General features: G+C 41.7%; 1 protein-coding gene across 4 annotated transcripts in view; it reads right to left on the reverse strand.

Moving 5' to 3' along the window:
* LOC110986162 (glutamate receptor ionotropic, kainate 2-like) overlaps nucleotides 1-20537 on the reverse strand; it is a 79238-nt gene that overhangs the window by 47417 nt on the left and 11284 nt on the right. For 3 of the 4 annotated variants that reach the window (XM_022247813.2, XM_087146256.1, XM_087146255.1), the window contains exon 3: nucleotides 5273-5654. In XM_022247813.2, the coding sequence (XP_022103505.2) occupies nucleotides 5273-5354 (82 nt within the window). In that variant the 5' untranslated portion in view covers nucleotides 5355-5654. Of the gene's footprint in view, nucleotides 1-5272; nucleotides 6003-20537 lie in introns of those variants that run through there. The other variant, XM_087146254.1, reaches the window with a different exon arrangement.

Below are 20537 nucleotides of genomic sequence, written 5' to 3' on the forward strand. Positions count from 1 at the left end.
TCAAATCAAAAGAAAATTCTAGAATACATCAACCTTATTAGTGCGTTTACTGCTTCGAGAAGACGTGTTGGTAAATGCTGACTGTTAGGTCCAATTGAACCTCCCTTCACCAGCACCTTGTTTCCCGGTCCTAGACACGCCTTGATTCTCATACAGCAATCATTTCACACGTTATAATCTAAGGCTATTCAAAACTCTGATCGTATGGGAGAAGTCGGAATCATGCATTACATTGCGAGCTGCATCGAAGTCACGACTTGGGAAACAACATCTCCCTTATTATCGTATAACCTCTTGAAATTTAGTGGGGAACTTCACTACTGGCCGGCCTCGAAACGGTGTGAAGGAGCAACCGTGTGATAGCGTCATTAGAAAGTTGAATACGCAGCGTGGCACGCGTCCCTTGTTCCAAAGTCATGTTGACAAATTATGTTAAGAACAAAATACGTTCATGACAAAAGAGATCCGCACGCATTCCTCCACAAAATGGACACGCTGAAAAGTAGAGAAACAGATGGTTATACAAAGCTCAACACAATAACCTGTACGAACACACAAGTGTATACAGGCAGTCAAATGGCATTTTAATGACATCATTAAAATGCAAAAAACGGACTCCCCTCATGTAGAATTTGCATTTGTTACCAACAGTTGCGCTTCGAACAAGTAAAAACTCTATTCGAAGTTGCTCGTGCGTGAAATTAAAAAAAAGCGTTCAAAGGTCGCATGGAGTTGAGTTCGCTTTACGGTGTTGTAACAAATGATTAGCAAATGTACTGTTAGTGATTTTTCTTCAAATTCACATTTCCCTTTTTTTGATGTCTTTCACCGTTAGCGATTCTTGCAATGCACAGTGTCTTCGATTTACTCCTGCTTGTTCGGCAGATTTTAGGCTCAATGGTTTGAACAAAAACAACTTGATAACCGTACACAGGTATGCCAGCTGGATGTCCCAACAGACCGCAGACAAGACCGAAAGGTAGCACTTAAGAATTTCTCTAGTACCTCGTTTTGTACCCAAAAAGAAATGAAAATACCATGATAAAAAGCATCAGCAATTAAGAGTTTGAATGTGACCAATAGCTGCCATCCCTCAAGCCGAGGTTGATTAGGGGTTGTTATACATGTTTTGGCTTTGTGTTTTGTTTTTGCAGAGTTGGATTAGTGTAGAGTTAGAGAGTTAGTGTAGTTGCAGAGGTAGATTCATCTACCGACGACGAGCAGAGATGAGCTTGGCTTTAGTGAGCGGAATAGGTTGCCTGACTGTTTCAAAAAGCCAGATACCATAAATATCTGTGTTGGTTCTCTGTCCAAATACACAGTCGGCCAGATTTACAATCAATCTTACATTCTTGGCGAAAGACAGTCCGATGATACCGCACGATACCATCGCAATTCATCTCATTCTCCGGCCAGTGATTCACCAGGGTCCTTCCGCTCCGCTACTTGGAGGGGAAAATATGCCGATTCTTTTTCCCGAATAACCACTTTTACAAATGACAGCGTGTAACCTTACTCCTTTCGAGATCAAATCAGTCATGAATAGAATCAATGAATAACTCGTTATCATGTAAGGTGCTGGTTGATTCGGTGATGCTTTCGTCGCAGTTGTTAGTGTAATTGTTTTATTGCCAACTACGCAAACAGTCAGATGACAAAAAAAGTGGTTTCATTCCTTTGGAAAGTAGAAACGTGGGTAAAATTAGTATTACACTTAATTCATGAATCTCACAATGAGCAAAAAGTAAACACGCCAATTCGATATATCACGACTGCAGACTATTGTCCTGTTCTTGGTTTCTGAACGTTGTTTCTGAGCGTGTGCCTTCCAACACCCCACTTTTCAAGCTCAAAGTGCACAATTCCTGAAAGACATACAACCATTGGATAAATTTTCCCGTGATGAGAGGTTGCAATGTTTCTCCAACCTCCACTCGATGTGATATTCAAAACACCCAGTTTGCAACAGCAACAACAAGTACAGATTCCACAACGTCGAAACGTGCATTGAACTGGCACTTATTTTCTGCTTGATGTCTCACAGTGAACCTAAAGTTGACTTAGTAATGTCAGCCTAATGCCAGGGTAATGCTGGAACACAAGCTCTTCAGTATTTAATGTGTGGGGGGTGTAATTTCTACAAGACTTAGTATAACATTCCATCCTTTCAAACGGATGAAGCTTAGCTACGCGTAATAAGAAACGATTATCCTGAGAAAAACCATTTACACATGGCACAAGTGCCTTCAAAATAAAAGATTTAATTACATTATTACCATCGTCTTTATTATCATCACATCACCGGTTTCCACCAGACCGTGTTCAATAACCTTATTTTAATATCACAGTATAATTGAAGAAGAACGTCCAAAGCCGCGATAAGTGTGATCTTCGTTCGGACTTTTCACAGACTTTCAGGTTATACGTAGGCTGTTTGTATGTCTTTAACACAGTATAAAATCTGTGTCAACTGAATATCACATTTCTTAGCGGTCACAGAAGGCCTCAACAGGGATAAATGTATCATGCCTATTTTCTTAGCTAAGTGTGATTGATTATCTGTCACAAACAAATTCGATTAAAACTTAACCATTTTATTTCTCTGCACTTGAATTGAGGGAAATGCTCAGGCGCCAAAAAGCAAACTGTTTGTCTTTTTTTTATCAGTATGTTTCAATTTGTTTCTAAGTTACCATCTCAGACCTAATACGTTCTATGGATAACATGCTTTCTAGACAGTTTCTAAAAACATTTATTTTCTAAGCTCCAACACTGGATAGTAACATACTGCAGTGTAGGCAAGTGCGTAGATTTGGGGTTATGAGTAGTGGGCAGAGACAATGGTAAAGACGATTGTTAAGAAAGAATATTAAGTCGACGATGAAAATAAATTTCACAAGTAGTTATTAGGCCTAATGGTGTATGGTGCACTATCTGGACGTGATGGTAGGGGTGTTTATGTGGAAGGGATCCTGCCCACCTCCTGGCAACAAGTACGGGAGGGTTACATTCCCCCATCCATCTATCCCCCACTGTACAGTCTCCTCCCAAATACGTCAAAAGACGCGAGGCAACAACAAAGTACCGGGGAAAAGTACAGAGTCTGTCAGATTATAAAACAGAAATGTTATCCATCAGATTAAAACAGAGGACGTACAGAATAATATGTGGCGCGATTGGTCGCACGCCAAGCAACACTGGACGGTGAACGGCATTCATCAATTCATGTCGCTCGAACATTTTAGAGCCCGCATTTTTCCCCTTTTAATTATAGCAATGCACTGGATATACTCTTGACATAATAGATTTATGCGTAGAGCTTCAACTCGGTATATTTGGAAGCATTAATTAAATGTATGCGAGCTTGATGGCTTTGCCAAAGAAAAATACACAGCTTTGTAACGACCTTGCCCGACAGCACAAAGTGGAGGCTTTTCATAAACGACTTTAATGAGGAACTGAGCGATATTAAATTACAACAGCAACAACTCCTCGTTTTCCACGTATGAAGAACATTTTCATGTTGACTTCCTTAAAGGATCAGAATGGAGAACTAATGCATAGGTGTAAGAAAAGTGCCAAATGTGAGCTTTACCATGGATGCGTCCAACAGGCTTGATTAACCCTGTACGGTAGTGAGCGTATAGTAATGTAACATGTTACCGGTAAATGCAAATGCAGTCGAAATAACTGACGGTTAAAAGCTGCCCTTGCATGACTTGACCGAGGCAAAATCGACAGTAGGTGCAAGAAGGATCTTTAAAGAAAACAAAGGAATGCGCGTCTATGTAATAAATTTGTGCAGCATCTTGACGAACGAGACAACGTTACGACACAGATGATAATACTAATAGTTCTCTGAAAATTCCGACATAGCTATCATCCAGACACCTGATACGTAAAGAGATATTTCAAAAGAAGTGTTTTTCGGTAGCTTCTTTTAAAACAATTCTTTTGTTGCACGAGTCCATTTTCTAGTTTATTTCAAAGAAAGCCGAGTTACTCAAAACACTCTATATGCAAATGCCAATCCGTTCCATCAACTCCGCTGAACGTCTGGGACAAGCACTGCGTGATCCAATCGAAATGGAAGAATTGATTTCGCGGGGGAAACGCCCGTTAGCTTTCACTTCATCGCCAACTCATCGTGATTGATAACAAGATGAATATTGCATGCAGAATGAGCTTGTCCAGGGAAAATAGTACAACATTAAGAAAAAAAAGACGGTTACCGGTATATTGGGATTTGACAGGCTCATGATTATTTTAGGACAAAAAGAACCGGTGCATACCCTCCGAGTATAGTAACATATCTCAGTGCATTGAATCGTCAATAATTGAGCATGTCACGTTTAAAAGGATGCATGGAATAGTCTACAGCCACATAAACCCAGAAGACGGGCTTCATTTAGTGGATATAGAATTTCCACCGTCACAGAACCAGATACAGTGAAAACAAAATACATCGGGTGGATTCATCGCTAGTCGATAAACCAAATATAGCCATTAGGTATTCAACTTGTGGTGTCTGAAAGCAGGCCAGACAAGCCTATGCAAACAGCATGACATCCCGTGTGCTTGCTAAGTGAGACAAACATGTACACGGCTCAAAGTATAGCCGGAGGATTACAACGGATTCGGAATCAACAGCACTCTTTTCTTCTCTTTTTTTTGCAAACACTGATTCCATTTATAGGTAGAGATTTAAATAAAAAGCCTGGACACGTTTTCAGTATAGCAAACACCAACACGCACGTATATACGTAAACTTAAGGTAAATGAATTATTAATGAAAAATTTCATTTGGGTTGGTTAATTTCAAATTTAAAAAACAAAAGACAAAGACATCCCAGAAGCTGCCTCATCCCCGAAACTGAAACCATGTTTGCGTTCAATTACTGGGGGACTCAAGAGAAATAACACGAACAAGTGATTTTCATTGTTAGCAATGGACAAGTATCAAGCTCCCGAGTCGGCTTGTAATCCAGGCACCCAACAACCCACAGGTACACAAACTGCCAATTGTTTTGGCCCAATACCCACGGCCTCTGGCAGTTGTGAACCAGAAAAGAGCGATCAACTCCGGAAGGAATAGTTTGCTCGTTGTGAGGCGTATCGACTGAAAGGCAGAGAAACCATCGCGAAGTGAAACACAAGCCACTCTGAAATCAATAGACTTTGAAGAAGGTGGCCGTGAGGCTTTCACAACTTCCAAAACGAGATTAGGGGGGGGGGGTTGACGCTCTTTTGAAAATTAAACGCTGGTACTCACCTATCCTGACTGTTTCTGGTCGGGTCAGGACGGTTGGAAGACAACACATCCAAAGGAAAAATCCGACCCAGTAGAAATCCATGACGCCAAGGTACAATTCTCTGGGTTTTATGGATTATAACGGTGCGTTAATTCAGCCAGTCAAATGTGCATCTATTGTTGTGGTAAGCTGCGGATTGAAGTACAGAGTTCCCTCTTCGTATATTCCAAGTTCGGTTCCAATGATATTCCACTTGTAGTTACGCTGAACCCCAGTCAGGTGTGCGTACGCGTGAGGTCATCCCTGCTATCGCACCCTGATAGCACAGCGTCTATTCCCAGTGTCTGGTACGCTTGCACTGTTGCAGCCGCACGGTGCCGTCCGGTGCACTTGTTCGCTTTCCTGTACAAAATTAACAAAACTGTCCGTCAGCGTTTGCTACGAGCGGTGCTCTACTAATGAATAAGCCGCCGAATGCAGCGGGTTAAACATACGCTAGCTCTCCTCCCTTCGGCAGAGCGACGTGCCTCCCTCGACGCCCTGGTGTTGAGTAAATGCCTAGATGTGATTGGTTGATGCGGTGGCACGGATAATGCAGCCTACGCAAAAGATGTCTCAGCGAGAGAAAACACCATTATATCTCAGTGGCATCAGCGATCAATAACTACAGTGAATGTCGATATGCTACCAGTTCAACAACTCGGGCAGAAAGAATTTTTCAGGAACTACACTGAGCGTGTGTGTCTTTCTGCCCTACTGCCTGCCGGTGGCCTAGCCCGCTGTAGATGCAACAACATGTATAGGAATGTGACTGAGACATTTCCCAGAAAAAGTAACTAGGCCTAATTATCAGGATGAGATCAGTTTGGAGGGTTTCCAGACTTACTGGTAATAGTTATGCCACAGCCGTTGATTGGAGAAGTTACATAAATAGGTTTTATTATCACTAAAATATTTGTGGAATGATCGGTATGATATTGTTTATTTTTATATCGCATCACAAAATTAACAAGAATATGTAGAGTAGATGAAGAGTAGAAATGATATAAGACATCCAGGACAAAAGCATATAAAAACATACAGGTCTATTTGACCTAGAACCAAGTTCATGACTCAAAACCCGAGTTGCATAATACCCTTGTTACGGTATTTATGAGATGAGTTATGGAAGAGGTCTTTCCGGTCTTAAACCAGATTACTAGGCCAGTCTGACACAGGTCCGGATGGAACCAGGTATTTTTTATGATCTAAAATATTCATCTACTATCCAGTTTGGGGAATATCCGCGGTCCAGCAACTCTAACGCATTCGTCCTGGCGAGCTCATACGATACGGTCGGATTAGGACCTCGTGTTGCTCGCTGGGAGTTTTTGGAGTATTCCTGCTATACTCGACCACACTGAATTCGAAATGCAATGAGAATAATACTCTGCTTTACAACCATAATTTTTGTAAATAAATGACAACAGGCACGGGATCACTGTCCGTACGGAGAGGATCAGGACCCGGTATTTTCGTCAATAGTAGGGTCACTTCACTGCACAGTAAAGTGGTGTAATATTTCCCAAGTACTTATGTAAAAGCACACGCGTTGATACTTCCATGTTTGTTTATAACTCCTGCCAATGAGAGGACTGATCCGTTCACACGGCTACGCAGCCACTGGATCTGACGAGAAACATCTCGAATCATTTGTATAGCATGTCCGGGTAAAATGGCTTACTTAAATGGTAAGAGCAGAGGGGGTGGTGACATTATTTTGCTCGTACATGTACATAACGCTGTTAGTCCCATTGACTTGGTTTGTCGTAAAACAGAATTCAAAAACTCCAAAATGGTGCAGCCCGTCTGATTTTTGTAGCTCCCCGTTGTGCTAGTGCTTTCAATCTGCATTCCCAACTTCACTGGCTGCCTATTCTGGGTCTAGTTCTTGTCAAGTTGCTTCGTTATGCCTGTAAATGCTCCCACGGTCTTGCTCCTAATTATCTTTCTGATCCCCTGTCCTCTTATACCCCTGGTAGAGAAGGTCTGAGGTCCTGCTCTGATAAATCTCTTCTCTGTGAGTAAAGGCGTATTCATTCTGCCGGCCGGCTCCAAGTCTTTTACTTTCGCTGGACCAAAAGAGTGGAACACATTACCCAAAACAATTAGGTAATCACCAGCAACTGCAGTCTTTAAGATAAATCTTAAGACCTTCGTCGTCAGTCAGTCTTGTCGTTAATCCTTTGCCTTTTTGTTGTTTTATTGTCTTTTCCTTTGATGTACAGCGCTTTGATCCATGTTAAAAGCGCTCTATAAATACCTATATTGTTGTTGTTATTATTATTATTACTTACAAAAAAAACATTATGTTCACGCATGGGAGAAAGACATTTCCTCAGAGATTTAACCTCATGAATGTTTAATCAAGTTTACAGTGACGAAGTAAAATTGGCCTGGGAGCTTAATTGACAGTGGAATCGTCTATGTTCATCTTTTGCTTCAGGTTTAAATTAAGCAAACACAGCTCAGCCGGGCGCAGATAATAGCAATTGGTTTAATGTTTGCCTGTTTCCCGACTGTTTTAGAGCAAACCCACACGCGCACACACACGGGCTTGTGTAAACGGTACACATAAGACTTTGCTTGCTTACGCCTGTCAGGAAATCACGTATTGACAGGCTGGATCGGAAAAGCGCAATATTCACGCCCGTAATGGCATGAGGTACGGTTCGACATTACCGGTATCTACACAAGTATAGATTAATATGCACAGCGACCGCCATATGGATATCAACAATGCAGTCAAAACAAACCTGTACCAGCTCCGTAATGTCAATTTTCGTTTCGGAAGCACACATTAGGTATTTGCATACGAGTTCGATACGAGCGCACCACCACGGAGCGCCCTCTGTTGAAAGATTCATCCCAGTTTGAGAAATAACTTGGCTTCGACTGCGTCCGATAATTATTTAAAGCAAACATTTCGCTCTCGAAGGTGTTTGACTAGACCGCAGTGTGAAGCTTACCGGTAAACACCAACTGCAAACGGGGCACATCAGGTGTGTACACCCATCGATGGGATCCCCTTTCAAAGAATTTGCCAATTTTGTATGTGAGGGTTTGGATACAAATACTGAAAGTGGTAGGCGTGAGCCCTGTGCTATCGTTGAAAAAAAAGGGAGAGCTATGGAAAAAGATCATGTGATTGAGAACGTCGGCAATGCGCATGCTAAATGGGCCTAAAATAGTGAGGTCAACAGTTGCAAGGAGTTGATGAAGACAATTGTATATCCAGCAAGAAATGAGACCGAGGAGTACCCCCAACGCCTCCAATCGCTATATACACTATACACTATAGACTATTGTTACCTAACACATCCCCCGTAAGTGTTTGAAAAGAATTCCTCAGATTCCGGTGAAACAACGACCAACACAGAGCGGGGGGGGGCCCTCTCCTTCTCATATCTCGCTTCATATGTACAGTTTACAATTGGGTGACATCGAGAGAACCTCGTGAATACAATGGTGAAGGGCCTTTTTGTTAATGGACAATAGTCTCATGCGCAGAAAGTGTTATCTCTAACCCGACAGTCGTAGACGAGCATGTCATGAATTCAACAAGGATGGGCCGGCTTCATGCCGAAACACGCAGCCGGAAAATCGTCGCGTGATGGTGCGTTAATAATGCTGCCTTGCCAGAGTGGGAAACGGCACTAAATTGTCCTCAGCAGTATTGGCAGCGAACCACGTGTACATGGTTATCCAGGGTTCATTGCACGTCAGTGTATTTCACTGCTAAGTCCAAAGTCCAAAGACTATGAGGATTCTCCTGCATGCTCCCACGGGCAGGTGAAAATGGGAACATAATTTGCCAACGCGAATTAGCCTGTCGCGTAGTCAGAGGGTGACGTGGTGGAATGACAAGGCCACATTCGTGAGATTATAGGCATGTTTTATGTGTGAGACGTTCTGGACACCGACTCAACACAATCCTGTCGCAGCGCGTCTGCTATGAAAGACGGTTGTTTCCGCCGTCTGTTTAACGCCGCTCCCTTCATATCACAAGTGTTTCAAGAAATTTTATTTGTTTTGATTTTTGGAAATTAATAAAATATTTTCAGAAACGGTTCATAAAACGTTGTTTTCTACTGTAATTCCATGTGATGATAAATTTGTGTTGTAATAAACACAGACGTCCGTAAAATCTGTATTGTCTGCACCAGATAGCTGTAATGACACTTTCTGCCTTACGCCACTCATTATCGTAGCGCCATTAATTAAAATTTAATTACCACAGGTGATTCATTGCTCAAATGACATGATGGATTAAGTAGACGATGTTTAAATTACGTAATACCTGTGTAATAGTTAGCGTCGTTTTATGTGGTAATTAATGATTCACAAACACAGATTGGAGTCAGACCATTAAACATGTCATTAATGACTGTAGATTCATCTCAGGAAGTAATGACACTCGGAAAACAAACATTTCGAATTCTTTTAATCAGTGAATTAATCTTATGATTGCGTTTCCCTCAATAAGTAAACTATCTTATTGTTTTCAGTCTGGGCCCGAAACGCTGACGCCCACCCCCACCTAAAAAGAAATTTCTAGAGGCATGTGTGTCCTGGGATATTCGTTAACTTGACGGCTCTCGGAAGTTAGTGCAGCGTCAACGATGCAGTCATAAGCTGAACATCTCAGCTTCACATAATGTACACAGACAGATGACGTATAAGCAATCGACGTTTCAAGTTCGCTGCCTCATTGGCCATGCACAGGGCGTGCGCTTTAGTAATCGCCAAAGTTTATGAGAGGTCAACTAGTGTGTCATTGTTATGTGATGACACACAAGCGTCTCTCTCTGGGGCAAGCACAACCCTCTCGTGGCTCCCAGAAAAAAATACCAGCTTAGAAACGTGGAGAGGAAGATGGATTCGCGACCCTTTTGTACAACATTTTGAGTACAGCGATCGTATATCTGTCCCCGAGCCCCTTCCTGATTGCTGACTTGGGAGCGATTACTGGGTGATCGAGCATGGCTTATTTCAATCAGTGTGGTGCATGCCCTGTCCAACCGTGGAACATGAACATTATGACACACCAAGGCCACTCGCCTGCACGCCACACACGGCCTTCGAAAAATGTTTGCGGTTTTCCGCGCATTTTTGAACGTGGGAGTTCGACACGTGCACGGACTTTTGGAATCCTCAGTCTGTAGGTGAAATCTGTCTTGTTTGCTAAGTTTGCAGGAGTGACGTGCCTGACAATTTGACTGTCATTAAGTGTAGTGAATCTCTCAATGGAATCTAAACGGTTGAATTCCACTCATTTTAGTGTCACAACTTAGGCAAATTCTTGTGACATTTGATGGTAAGCAAACATTTTAAACTGTCTCCTGGCGAACATCAGGTTGTACATGAGATCTGGAAGGTAGGTTGTAAAAAAAAGCATCCTTACATGTTTTTACGCCAACAATAAGATACTTCGTCCATCAGTTTTTAAAAATGTTCTTGAAATATCACGACATTATCGGTGCTTCGAATGATACTTGCCCATATGAAGACTTCAAACTGTCGCCCTCATCTGAGTTCTAAATGCATTACCCTTGGGATTTTAACATTATTACCTGGTCTTTGCCAATTCAAAACATCGCCATGCATGAGTCTACTTAAAATTGTACGTGGGATGTACAGTCAGTGGAAGTAATCACTTTTGCCCGAAGAGGCTGGCGTCTTCACGAGGGGCGGTTAAGCGGAATAAATTGGTTGGCTCCGCAGCGCAGGTAGGGTATTCACCTTCGGCGCTTGTCACTTAATATCAAAAAATCAAGTTTTGGTAATGGACGTTAAAGAAAAACCTCCGCGCAAGGCAGGATTGGAGGATTTATTCCCCAAAGGTGGCCAGCTCACGCCTTACTGCTCTCAATCAAAACTCTCCGCCTGGCATTAAAGATGCGGTCTCGGAGGCCTCCCAAACTCGCTCGAATGTTAACCACATCACCGGCTATCATTTGTCCCAAGAGGCCATCACTCATCCAGCATGATATTGTAGATATACTCTTTGACTCTTAGGCACGCCCTAGATAATGGTGCAGAAGTGGGGCGGCTATGCCGCCAAGTTCGTTTCCCCGGTGCGAATAATGGCCCTCCAAAGAAGACACGCGTCAACGATGGACTGCCCCTTCAATGTGTCCTGCCCCAGTGATCTATGTCCCCATTCAATTAATTCTCTTGCCCAATCGGCTGATTTCCCATGTGAATTGTCTGAAATCTTGCCACTTTTCCTGCACGCGGACAACCGCCGGAAGACAAATCCTGAATTTTTTTTTCATTTGAAGTAGTGAGCAAAAGGGACTGCCTCGTTATTTGCCAGCCACGTAAATATTAACAGCCCGAGGTTCAAATCATTCTCTTTAACATAAACGCCGAGCTCAGGGTTGCAAAAAGTGACATTTTCAATTTCGTACACTCCAAAGACCGCCCACAGATTAAATCATTGCATAGGATGATGGTGATTTTTTCCCAGTCACTAAAAGGTCAACATGCAGTGTTTTGAATCTAGGAAGTAAGACATCGCATTCTCCACTGAAGTGAAGTGTAATTGCCCGCGGGTATATTCAGTCTTTTTTGGCAAGTTTTTAGCAAGATCCAATCCAGTTAATGATTGGGTTTTGTGGAGCTATTCGCTGTATTCCGAAATGTGCTCTCATTTATACTGTGATGCGGTGAAATCTGTTCCGGGAACGGGGTGGGGGTGGGGGTTGGGTGGTGGAAATGACCGACCGTGGAAATTCGACAAGTGGGGATAGGGGTGGAGGTAGGGGTGTTGCTGGACACCACGTGACCACAAGAGGCACTAATCGTGAAGTAAAAGTACATCTTATCATCCCTTAGCCTTACATCAAAGTGGCGTATTTAAAGCATTATTTTGTAAGCTTTCCCCCCTTTTTATAACTATTGAAAACACTTTGATTGTTGAGAAGTTCGAATGTTACCTCAAAACCCACCCTTTCTCCCTTACCACGGAAATGTGTGTGTGTGTGGGGGGGGGGGTGGAATGATCCAACATACTAAACCCCGATGAAAAGTGCGGGGTGCTATACTGCTTGTCCACATAAAAGTCTACCGAGATAAACATTGCAGTAGTGGCAAAACTACTTTATTAATGGCAGCGAGAAACATATGTCTAGAAAGGACAGAATGTCCTCTTCAATGGTATACAGCTTGTGAAGTAATTGACACAGATGAGTGAACAAACTAGACCGATGTTAAGGGTACTGAAATCGGCACTGTGACAAGTTTGCATATTTGATTAACAAGGCTCAACCATGCAAGTGTGCAGAATACCAAACGCCTTTGCTCTAAGAGCACATTCTTGAAAACAAGGAATGTACCTTAATCAACCTAATCTGTTTGTTTTTCGCTACTTACCTCATTATAGTTTAATGTGCAGTGCCCTCCAAAGATCCACATGGCAACCATTCCTGTCAATGTGCATCTGACATTTTAATTTAATTTTATCTCGGTATACTTTTTACGTGGACACCCCCATCCCCAGGGACTTACACTCTTGCAGTGTATGTTATGCCCCTTGAAGTGATGTTTACTGCATCCGAGTCTGTTGTTTAGAACTAGGTCTAGGTCTTCGCTCCATTGGAAATGCGTGGAGACGAGTAGACAATAGACCTAGCCGTAGCTCTGGAAGCCCGTTTCGGACACGGCTTAAGTATCCATCGTACTGAATACGAAACATGGGCTGTAAACATTCATATATTGCATTTTGTAGCTTGGCCGCAGCCTGGCTTATTCTTTCCCCTTGGAGGGAACGGGTTCAAGAAGCTAACACTTGTACCAATTAGATTCCCTCCAAATAAAAACTTCACGTACCAAGCAAGTTGTTTTTTAATTATTGGCGGAAATAGAGCAACCAATTGGTTTCAACACAAAACCTATCATCATTCGGGATTTTAAATGACACAGCAATATTTGCACAAAGAGAAAACAGGGGGTAAACACAAGCGTCTTTATTAATCAGTGAGATGTTTTACAACCCAATATCAAACTGTACTGACAAAACATCGGCACGTCTTCCTCTGGTTGAATGCATGAATGCTGTAAAAATGCGTTTGCTAGTGATGTCGCATTTCGTACACCGGTAACCTTGCTGTAATCAAAGGAGATATGAGGTGAGCCAATCGTAGCTAGACTGACTATAAGTTCACACTGACCCATCCCGCAGAAACCTAATTGGTTGACGACTGACAGATACCGATGTATCAATCGAGTTTACTTGCCAATTACGGTAAGTCCCAATGGTCCAGAGCAAGGTCAGATCCGTTAAAACATGCCTCCAGTGCAGGCATCACTTCGTAAAATCTCGGTCACCATTTAAAAAATGCTATCGACAAATAGTGTCGACGATTTGTCGACTCTAGACGGCGCTTAAGGGAAAGGAGGTCCTTAGAGGGAGCTGCAATGGAATATTTTGAATACAAACCTGCACTTATTGTCTCAATTAACATCATTTTCAATTCCTGTTTCATTGATTTAGAGTGTATTTTGCTGCCTTTTGCTTTTTAGGCTAATGAGTATTCCATACTCAAGAGAACAACTGTGATGCCATCCCAGCAAGAAAACGTAAATGTTCCATTAGTTTGTGTGCAAACACTCTTGTATTTGAAAGATTTGCTGTCCTATATTTCTCTCTCTTTGGTGATTCACTTTTTGTAAATACATAGCAAAAACAATTAGTTAATACCTTTTCAGAAACGTTTTCGGTGAGTAAATTATGGACTTATAATTTGAAAACAAAATCTATGAACCATGTCTCCCCTGGATGACATCACAGCAACAGCGTCCTAATTTCACCAGGAAGTCATAGAAAATTTCAAACGTTTAAAGTTTACTTTTCAATGCATTTAACCTAATAGGAATATCAAATAGTTTCTGTACATTAAAGAGGAGTATGAAGTTGTAGAAAAATTGAATCTGAGGAAAAGTCATTACAGGTATACATTTAATTAAATAGTGAATATTTAAAGGCAATACACGCAATATTTAAGCGCTCAAATACGTGGAGTGTCTTAAGGCCTGGTTCCTGGAATGAGGCTAACATGTGCATCCACGCAGAAAAATGCACCCACGAATATTACTTCCATAAAAGTATACAGACACCTGTCGATTTGGTCTCCTCTAACGTTTGATGTACGTATGACGTAAGTGGGACATCAACCGCACGTCTTCCCTTCTCGGTCGCGTGATGAAAACTTTAGAAACACCAATTGTAGTTTATTGAACACTTACAGCAGATTTAACTTTTTTTTTCTCACCGAAATAAGGTTTCTTGCCTATATGTCTTAGGCTATAGGTTGGATTCAAATCCCCATCATAATCGGTGGCCCATTCATCTTGAATCAGGTGGTGTGGTGCAAGTGACTGTATTTTGTTTTAGAAATCCGTGTTTCTTTCTATTCCACTACAGTTTAAAACTTCATCCATCAGGCTTGCAATATGTAGCAGACACCAAAGGATTTTCGTTTCCTTTGAGCTGATATTATTATTATTTTTTTATTTAAAGGGGGGAGGGACACAAAAGTTCCACGGTCTTGGAGTAGCAGCTGGCACATTAACATGGGGGACTTCCTCTACAACGTCCATTCAAATTCCAGAACAGATCACACATAGCCTACTTGGCAGAATCATTGAACGTGGGACCAATGACACAGGCACACATTAAAGCCTTCACTTCCGTAGCACACAACATACATTTAAAAGCGCCATTTAATCAGTGACGTCAGTACGACTTTAATTAGGAAACTGCAAGAAGCATACAAGTCAGCCGAAAACTGCACAGCATGACAGATGACACAAAAATTTGCTTCTGAGTGGTTGCTCCCCACAGTATTAGCCCTTAACCTTTTGAGAGTTAAATTTGAACAAAACCTGGTACGCTGAGTTCTTTAAATTCACATAAACATAACAGTTTGAATTCCCTAGACTAAGGACACCGTTGCTATACCTCGTGATTAGGGGCAAGCTCTGGCATAGCGACCACTATCTCTGGAATGGACTGATTTTGCGCCCTTCTTACCCATTGAAAACAGTGTATTGGTACAAGGCGTCTTTTATGTAACTAAGCAAAAGCTTGTAACGAATCACGAGGTATAGCAACAGTGCCTTTAGTATGGATATTCAATATGCTATTACGTAAATTTAAAAACTCAGAGAACCAGATTTAATTCAAATTTAACTCGCAGAAGGCTCATTTATTACTCGTCGTATGGTCAATTATCAGGCGTTCAGGCAACGTTTTAGGTCTCACCACATAATACAACTCCGCGAAATAGTCTTGGAGTGGTCAAACGTATTTACCCGTCCATGGAAATTCGGGCGTGATGTAAACACCATCCTGGCTGTCTCCGAGATACAGTTCCGCAAACTGCATGGCGTGTCGTTGTTCAATACACTGCTGTGTGTCTCCCGTGACTGTGCATAAGTTGTTTTCTAACGACAGTTTCACAAGGTTTCACGCGAGCTCATGGATATAAGTAGAACAAAAATTGTATCTGGTTACTTGAAGCATTTCTGAATTATTGGCCGCTGCATCTGATTTTGTACGAGCCGTTTCATAATAAAACCCGTTTCATGCAATAAAGTACGGCGTTCAGGCAAAGTACTCTTGCCGTTAGAATGTTTAGGAAATTCCAATTTCTGTGCGGAAGTATATGTTTTTTAATTTCTCACCTAAGACTTGTCTCTTAATTTCATTTATACTTGACAAGGTCGTAACAAAGTTATGGTATTCTAAATAGCGATGACAGCCACACGAGAAACGATCTTCCACTGATATCGGGACAATGGAATGCCAGGGTTATGGAATATGGAAACCGTTTTGACTCGAGGTATGTTCATTGGATCAAAATGCCTATCTGTCTGGCTCCTTCATCCCCACCCACCTTCCCGCTAAACGGCGGTGGTTTAATTTCCATTCAACAAGTCTGAGAGGATGATTGAGGTTTCGATTTTGAAATACCTCTGGAATGAGTGGGCCCTGATTTTTAAGTGGGAAAGCAATTGATTTCATTTACCTTTGGAACTTGATTCCCCAAGCATCAGTACAATTCGATGAATAGAATTAGTTTCAAGGTTTGATGAGGTCTGAGGATGTTTGGATACATCTGCAAAAGATTTTTGAATATGTTTCCAAATTATTTGAAAATAATCATATCGTTGATAATTTCGTTATGGTACTGAACGGATGCATCAAATAACATGCTTCCACTCCTTGTCAGTCAGCTACCTTTACTCAGACTTATCCAGACACTATGGGAAAACAAAAAAACAAACAAGGCTATTGTCTTTAATAACCCGTTTTTGTAATTGTTTTACATGATTACCATTTTGTGTATTCATAACCTTCCTAGCCCCCGGCCCACGCCGTTTCAGAGAAAGTGAATTTTGTAAATCACCCTGACATTTCAGAAGTAGCTGGAGATCAAAATATTCTGTAGGATAACCCGAGAAATTTTCGTCTTGTGAATATTCATAATCAGACCGAAATTTTTTCCCAGCCACATTCGAACATTGAAAGGGTCCCCTTAATTACATAAATGTTTAATATTAAGGAGTTCCGTGCTTTCTGTCATCGAGTACCGCGTGTTGCGAGTTGTGCCAGCACAATTTACCCCTGGTGTACTTTCTGAATGAACTACTCATAAGCCCTCTCACTGAAGCGAAGCCTCTTTCGTAGAACTGTTTGCTAGAGTGCATCACGAAAATTGTTAATGTTACTGTGGACTTCCCCAATCTAGATCATCACATTCATGACTGAAGCTTGCCGCTTAATTACAAATATCCTACCCGCGGTCTTTTTTCTGGCTTATCTATTGACCCTCGGGGTGCTATCAAGTTAGGAGAGAGTTTCTAGACAGATCGCGAACGTGACCATTCTATAGGTAGCCAACAAACGTGAAAGTATTGTTTTACTGCCAGTCAAAATTTAAAACGTTCTCTGTTTCAGATGAGGACGCTTGAAATAGTAAAGGTGTCCAAAGAACAAGACGACTGATGGAACACAGAACAGAGAAAATACGAAAGGGTAGGCAAAGAGCCAGTGTAAAGATGACATCTCAGACGTCAAGAGTGGTCGAAAGGGGATGACACCGTGCTTGGAAAAAAAAACTCAAATAGGCCCACTCTAGCTGTTAGTTGTTAATCATTTTTCAGCTAATGCGTGCTTTGCCCTCTCCTGAAAAAAAACCCCTAGCTACGCCCATTAATACCCTCACACCTAAGAACAGTACGAGAATGACCTAGTATACTGCAAGGAAAATATTGGTAAGAAATAAATATGATTAGCACATCCTTATTTATTCTAATTTTGTATTCGGGAGCTGAGTGACAACAGTAAACGGTTTTCCCGTGGAGTGCAGACTGACGAGTGATTTGTACACCGTCGAAAGTCTTCCTCCATAATACGCCATCTGCAAGATGTCTGGAACTCATCAGACTTTCTCCGTGGGAGATTGTTGTGGCGTTTTCCCTCCCAGTTTTACGGGTGGGACGCAGGCCCAATCTGCCGATATGCCTTCAATATTTTCCCGGAGAGTGGTGTTGAATCTGAAAAATGATGGGAATTTTCACCCCGTCGTGCTTTTTTAATTACGCGTTGCCCTATTATGGCAACCCGAGCTGTAGACAATACTGTGAAGTATAGTAATCTGGATAAGCGCCGCGTGTGCTAGATCTTATTTTTATGTTCCCTAGAGCCTATTTCACAAAACACGGTTAACTGATGAGCCTACATGAGGCAATATCAGGGCTTTATAGCCTTCAAGACTTCACAATATTTGACAGATTATTATTGAGTAAGCCCCGTGGCCCAGTTAGGAAAGCAAAGCTTTGATGTATTGATACCGAGTCCGATAGAAGGTTGAAAATACTTGTAGTCCTAATTTATGGGCACTTGACCATAATGTATTACGAACGATTTCATAGGAACTGCAATATCGATACGATACTACCAAATTGTGTAAATCTGGGGGTCTAACATATTGTTTTTCACAAGATGTGAATGATATGCAGAGGGAAATTCCAAAAGGATTTCACTGGAGGATTTCCTAGAGGCACAATAGTTATTGGGGCGTAAGTGATGCTTGCCTGTGCACGTAGTAAACACCCTCCGCATCGGGGAAAAGAACAGCGCATCTTGGGGTGACTTGAAAGTAGGACTGTAGTGCGATGCTTAAAAAGCACACACCCCCCATCCCTTCGTGATAATTTATTTAAGTTATTTGCGCCTGAGTTTCTACACAAATCTTCATTATACGACAGTATTGGTTAGGTGTAACACGGGCTTCATTTCACTAATTATTCTCCACTCTCTTAATCCCCCCTACCAGCACATTAACTCTCCTTTTAAGGCATGAATAAAAATCGGAAGAGATTTCTGCCTTCCTTGGAGAAGGCGACTGGTATGTGAGATGACACATCGGGAAAAGAACCACTGATGTGGTTTTTATTTTCCTCCCTCCATCACCAACCGCAGGAATGATAAAAGCTTCTCTACTCTTGACAAGATAAGCAGCTGTGATCGCAAATAGCACTTGATAGGGGTTGAAAGATAGCTTCCAACGGACAATAGCAATTTTCCTTTTTTGGACCAGGCTTTAGCTAGAGAGGTCAGGGTATGGGGATCACGGTGCGAGCGTGCTAAATTCTTGTCAGTTTTTCCCAGAATCCGCCCACTTACTCTGCCCAAATGTTCACCGAGGGGTTATCATTAATATTATTTTTCGCATAGCGGGCAAAACCATCATCTACATCAGTGATTGGCAGTTGTTGACGATCTCCTATTTCCGGTTGTTCAACCTTTTATAGAAGCTCTCAGGAAACTGACCGGCTGCACTTTCAGTATATGTCATGTTGAGAAATGGTATTAACTGTAATATACCAGTTACTTTTAGAATTTAGAATACCGTTGTTGGTAAGATAGTAACAACTTACATACATCCAGAAATAATTGTGTCTTTCGGATATTTCAGACTCATGAACAAATCGCCCACATCTTCCATCTTAGGTAAACAAGCAACATGAACAACATCACGGTGATTTAGCATTGAAAAACCCTCACAGAGCACACCTGCATGGAACATACACTGACGATACAATGAGCCAAGTGTATTTTTACAACCTTTTTTTGCACAATCACTGCCTGAGTACATTACTCTTCCTTTTGAAGCGGCCTTCGAGAGTTCCCCGAGTTGTAATTCAGTGACTCGACCCGAGTCACTAATTTTTAGCGTCTAAATTCTATTCTAGTAGGGTAAATGACTCGATTTGACTCGAGTAGCAAGAATAAGTGACTCTCTACAACTCTGGACAGTTTCATGCTGCTAGCGAGTAAACCCCATAAGAAAGACAAACAGGGAAAAAAATTGCGCTAACAAATGTCCTCCACACGATAACAATGGGCCGGCCTCCTTAACAGCGTCCACGAATCCCTTCACGTATAACACCATCGCGCACACCTCACTCTCGGGTCTGCACTCTGGATAATTTTAATAATGCTCGTGAAATTTTCTCGATACTTCAGACGTGTGGCAAGAACATGACGCATGGAGACAACTCCTCAATTAAACTGAATTTTGCATCCAATGATAACTCACTCCGAATAAGAAATTCCTGCGGTAAGTTTAGACCGAATCAAAGGAAAGTTAGAGTCACCAACCTTGAAATTACCATAACCCTTTCCATTGAAAACAGAGTGCAATGAAGAGAATGCGATCCGGCGACAAAATCCGAAAACAATGGTTATTTCATGAATACGACCGACATACCCACATTAAAGCTTATACTACCTAATAAATGCGTACCGTAAAAGGAAATAAAAACACAAGCAACAAATATCAGAAAAACAAAATTCCCACGGGAACATCAGCGACAGCAACAACAGCAGCAAAAACAAGCAGTTGAAAATAAGGGCCAAACAATTATTAAGATTGGGTCATGTATAACTGCTCCACGTCCGCAATTTCCTTAATCTAATTCAATTAGGATAGCATAAAAGGCACAATTCCCCGAATTCCCTGGCCCTGTGCGCATGCGTGATTCCAAAGACCTCTAGAGCTCATGGGAAAAATAGAACTACGATTTTGTTGGCCTTTGTTAGAACTCTGGGAACGAAGTCACATCCCATGTAAAATTTCTATTACCCTAGTGTAAATTTTAACGAGGTTTAAACAGCGACGACAGACAACAAACGACACCGAAAGAGGAAAAAAGGGACAATCCTGTCGCACG

This window comes from Acanthaster planci, linkage group LG15, assembly GCF_054643075.1.
Source record: "Acanthaster planci isolate LZ-2023a linkage group LG15, COTS_SCS, whole genome shotgun sequence".
NCBI lineage: Eukaryota > Metazoa > Echinodermata > Asteroidea > Valvatida > Acanthasteridae > Acanthaster > Acanthaster planci.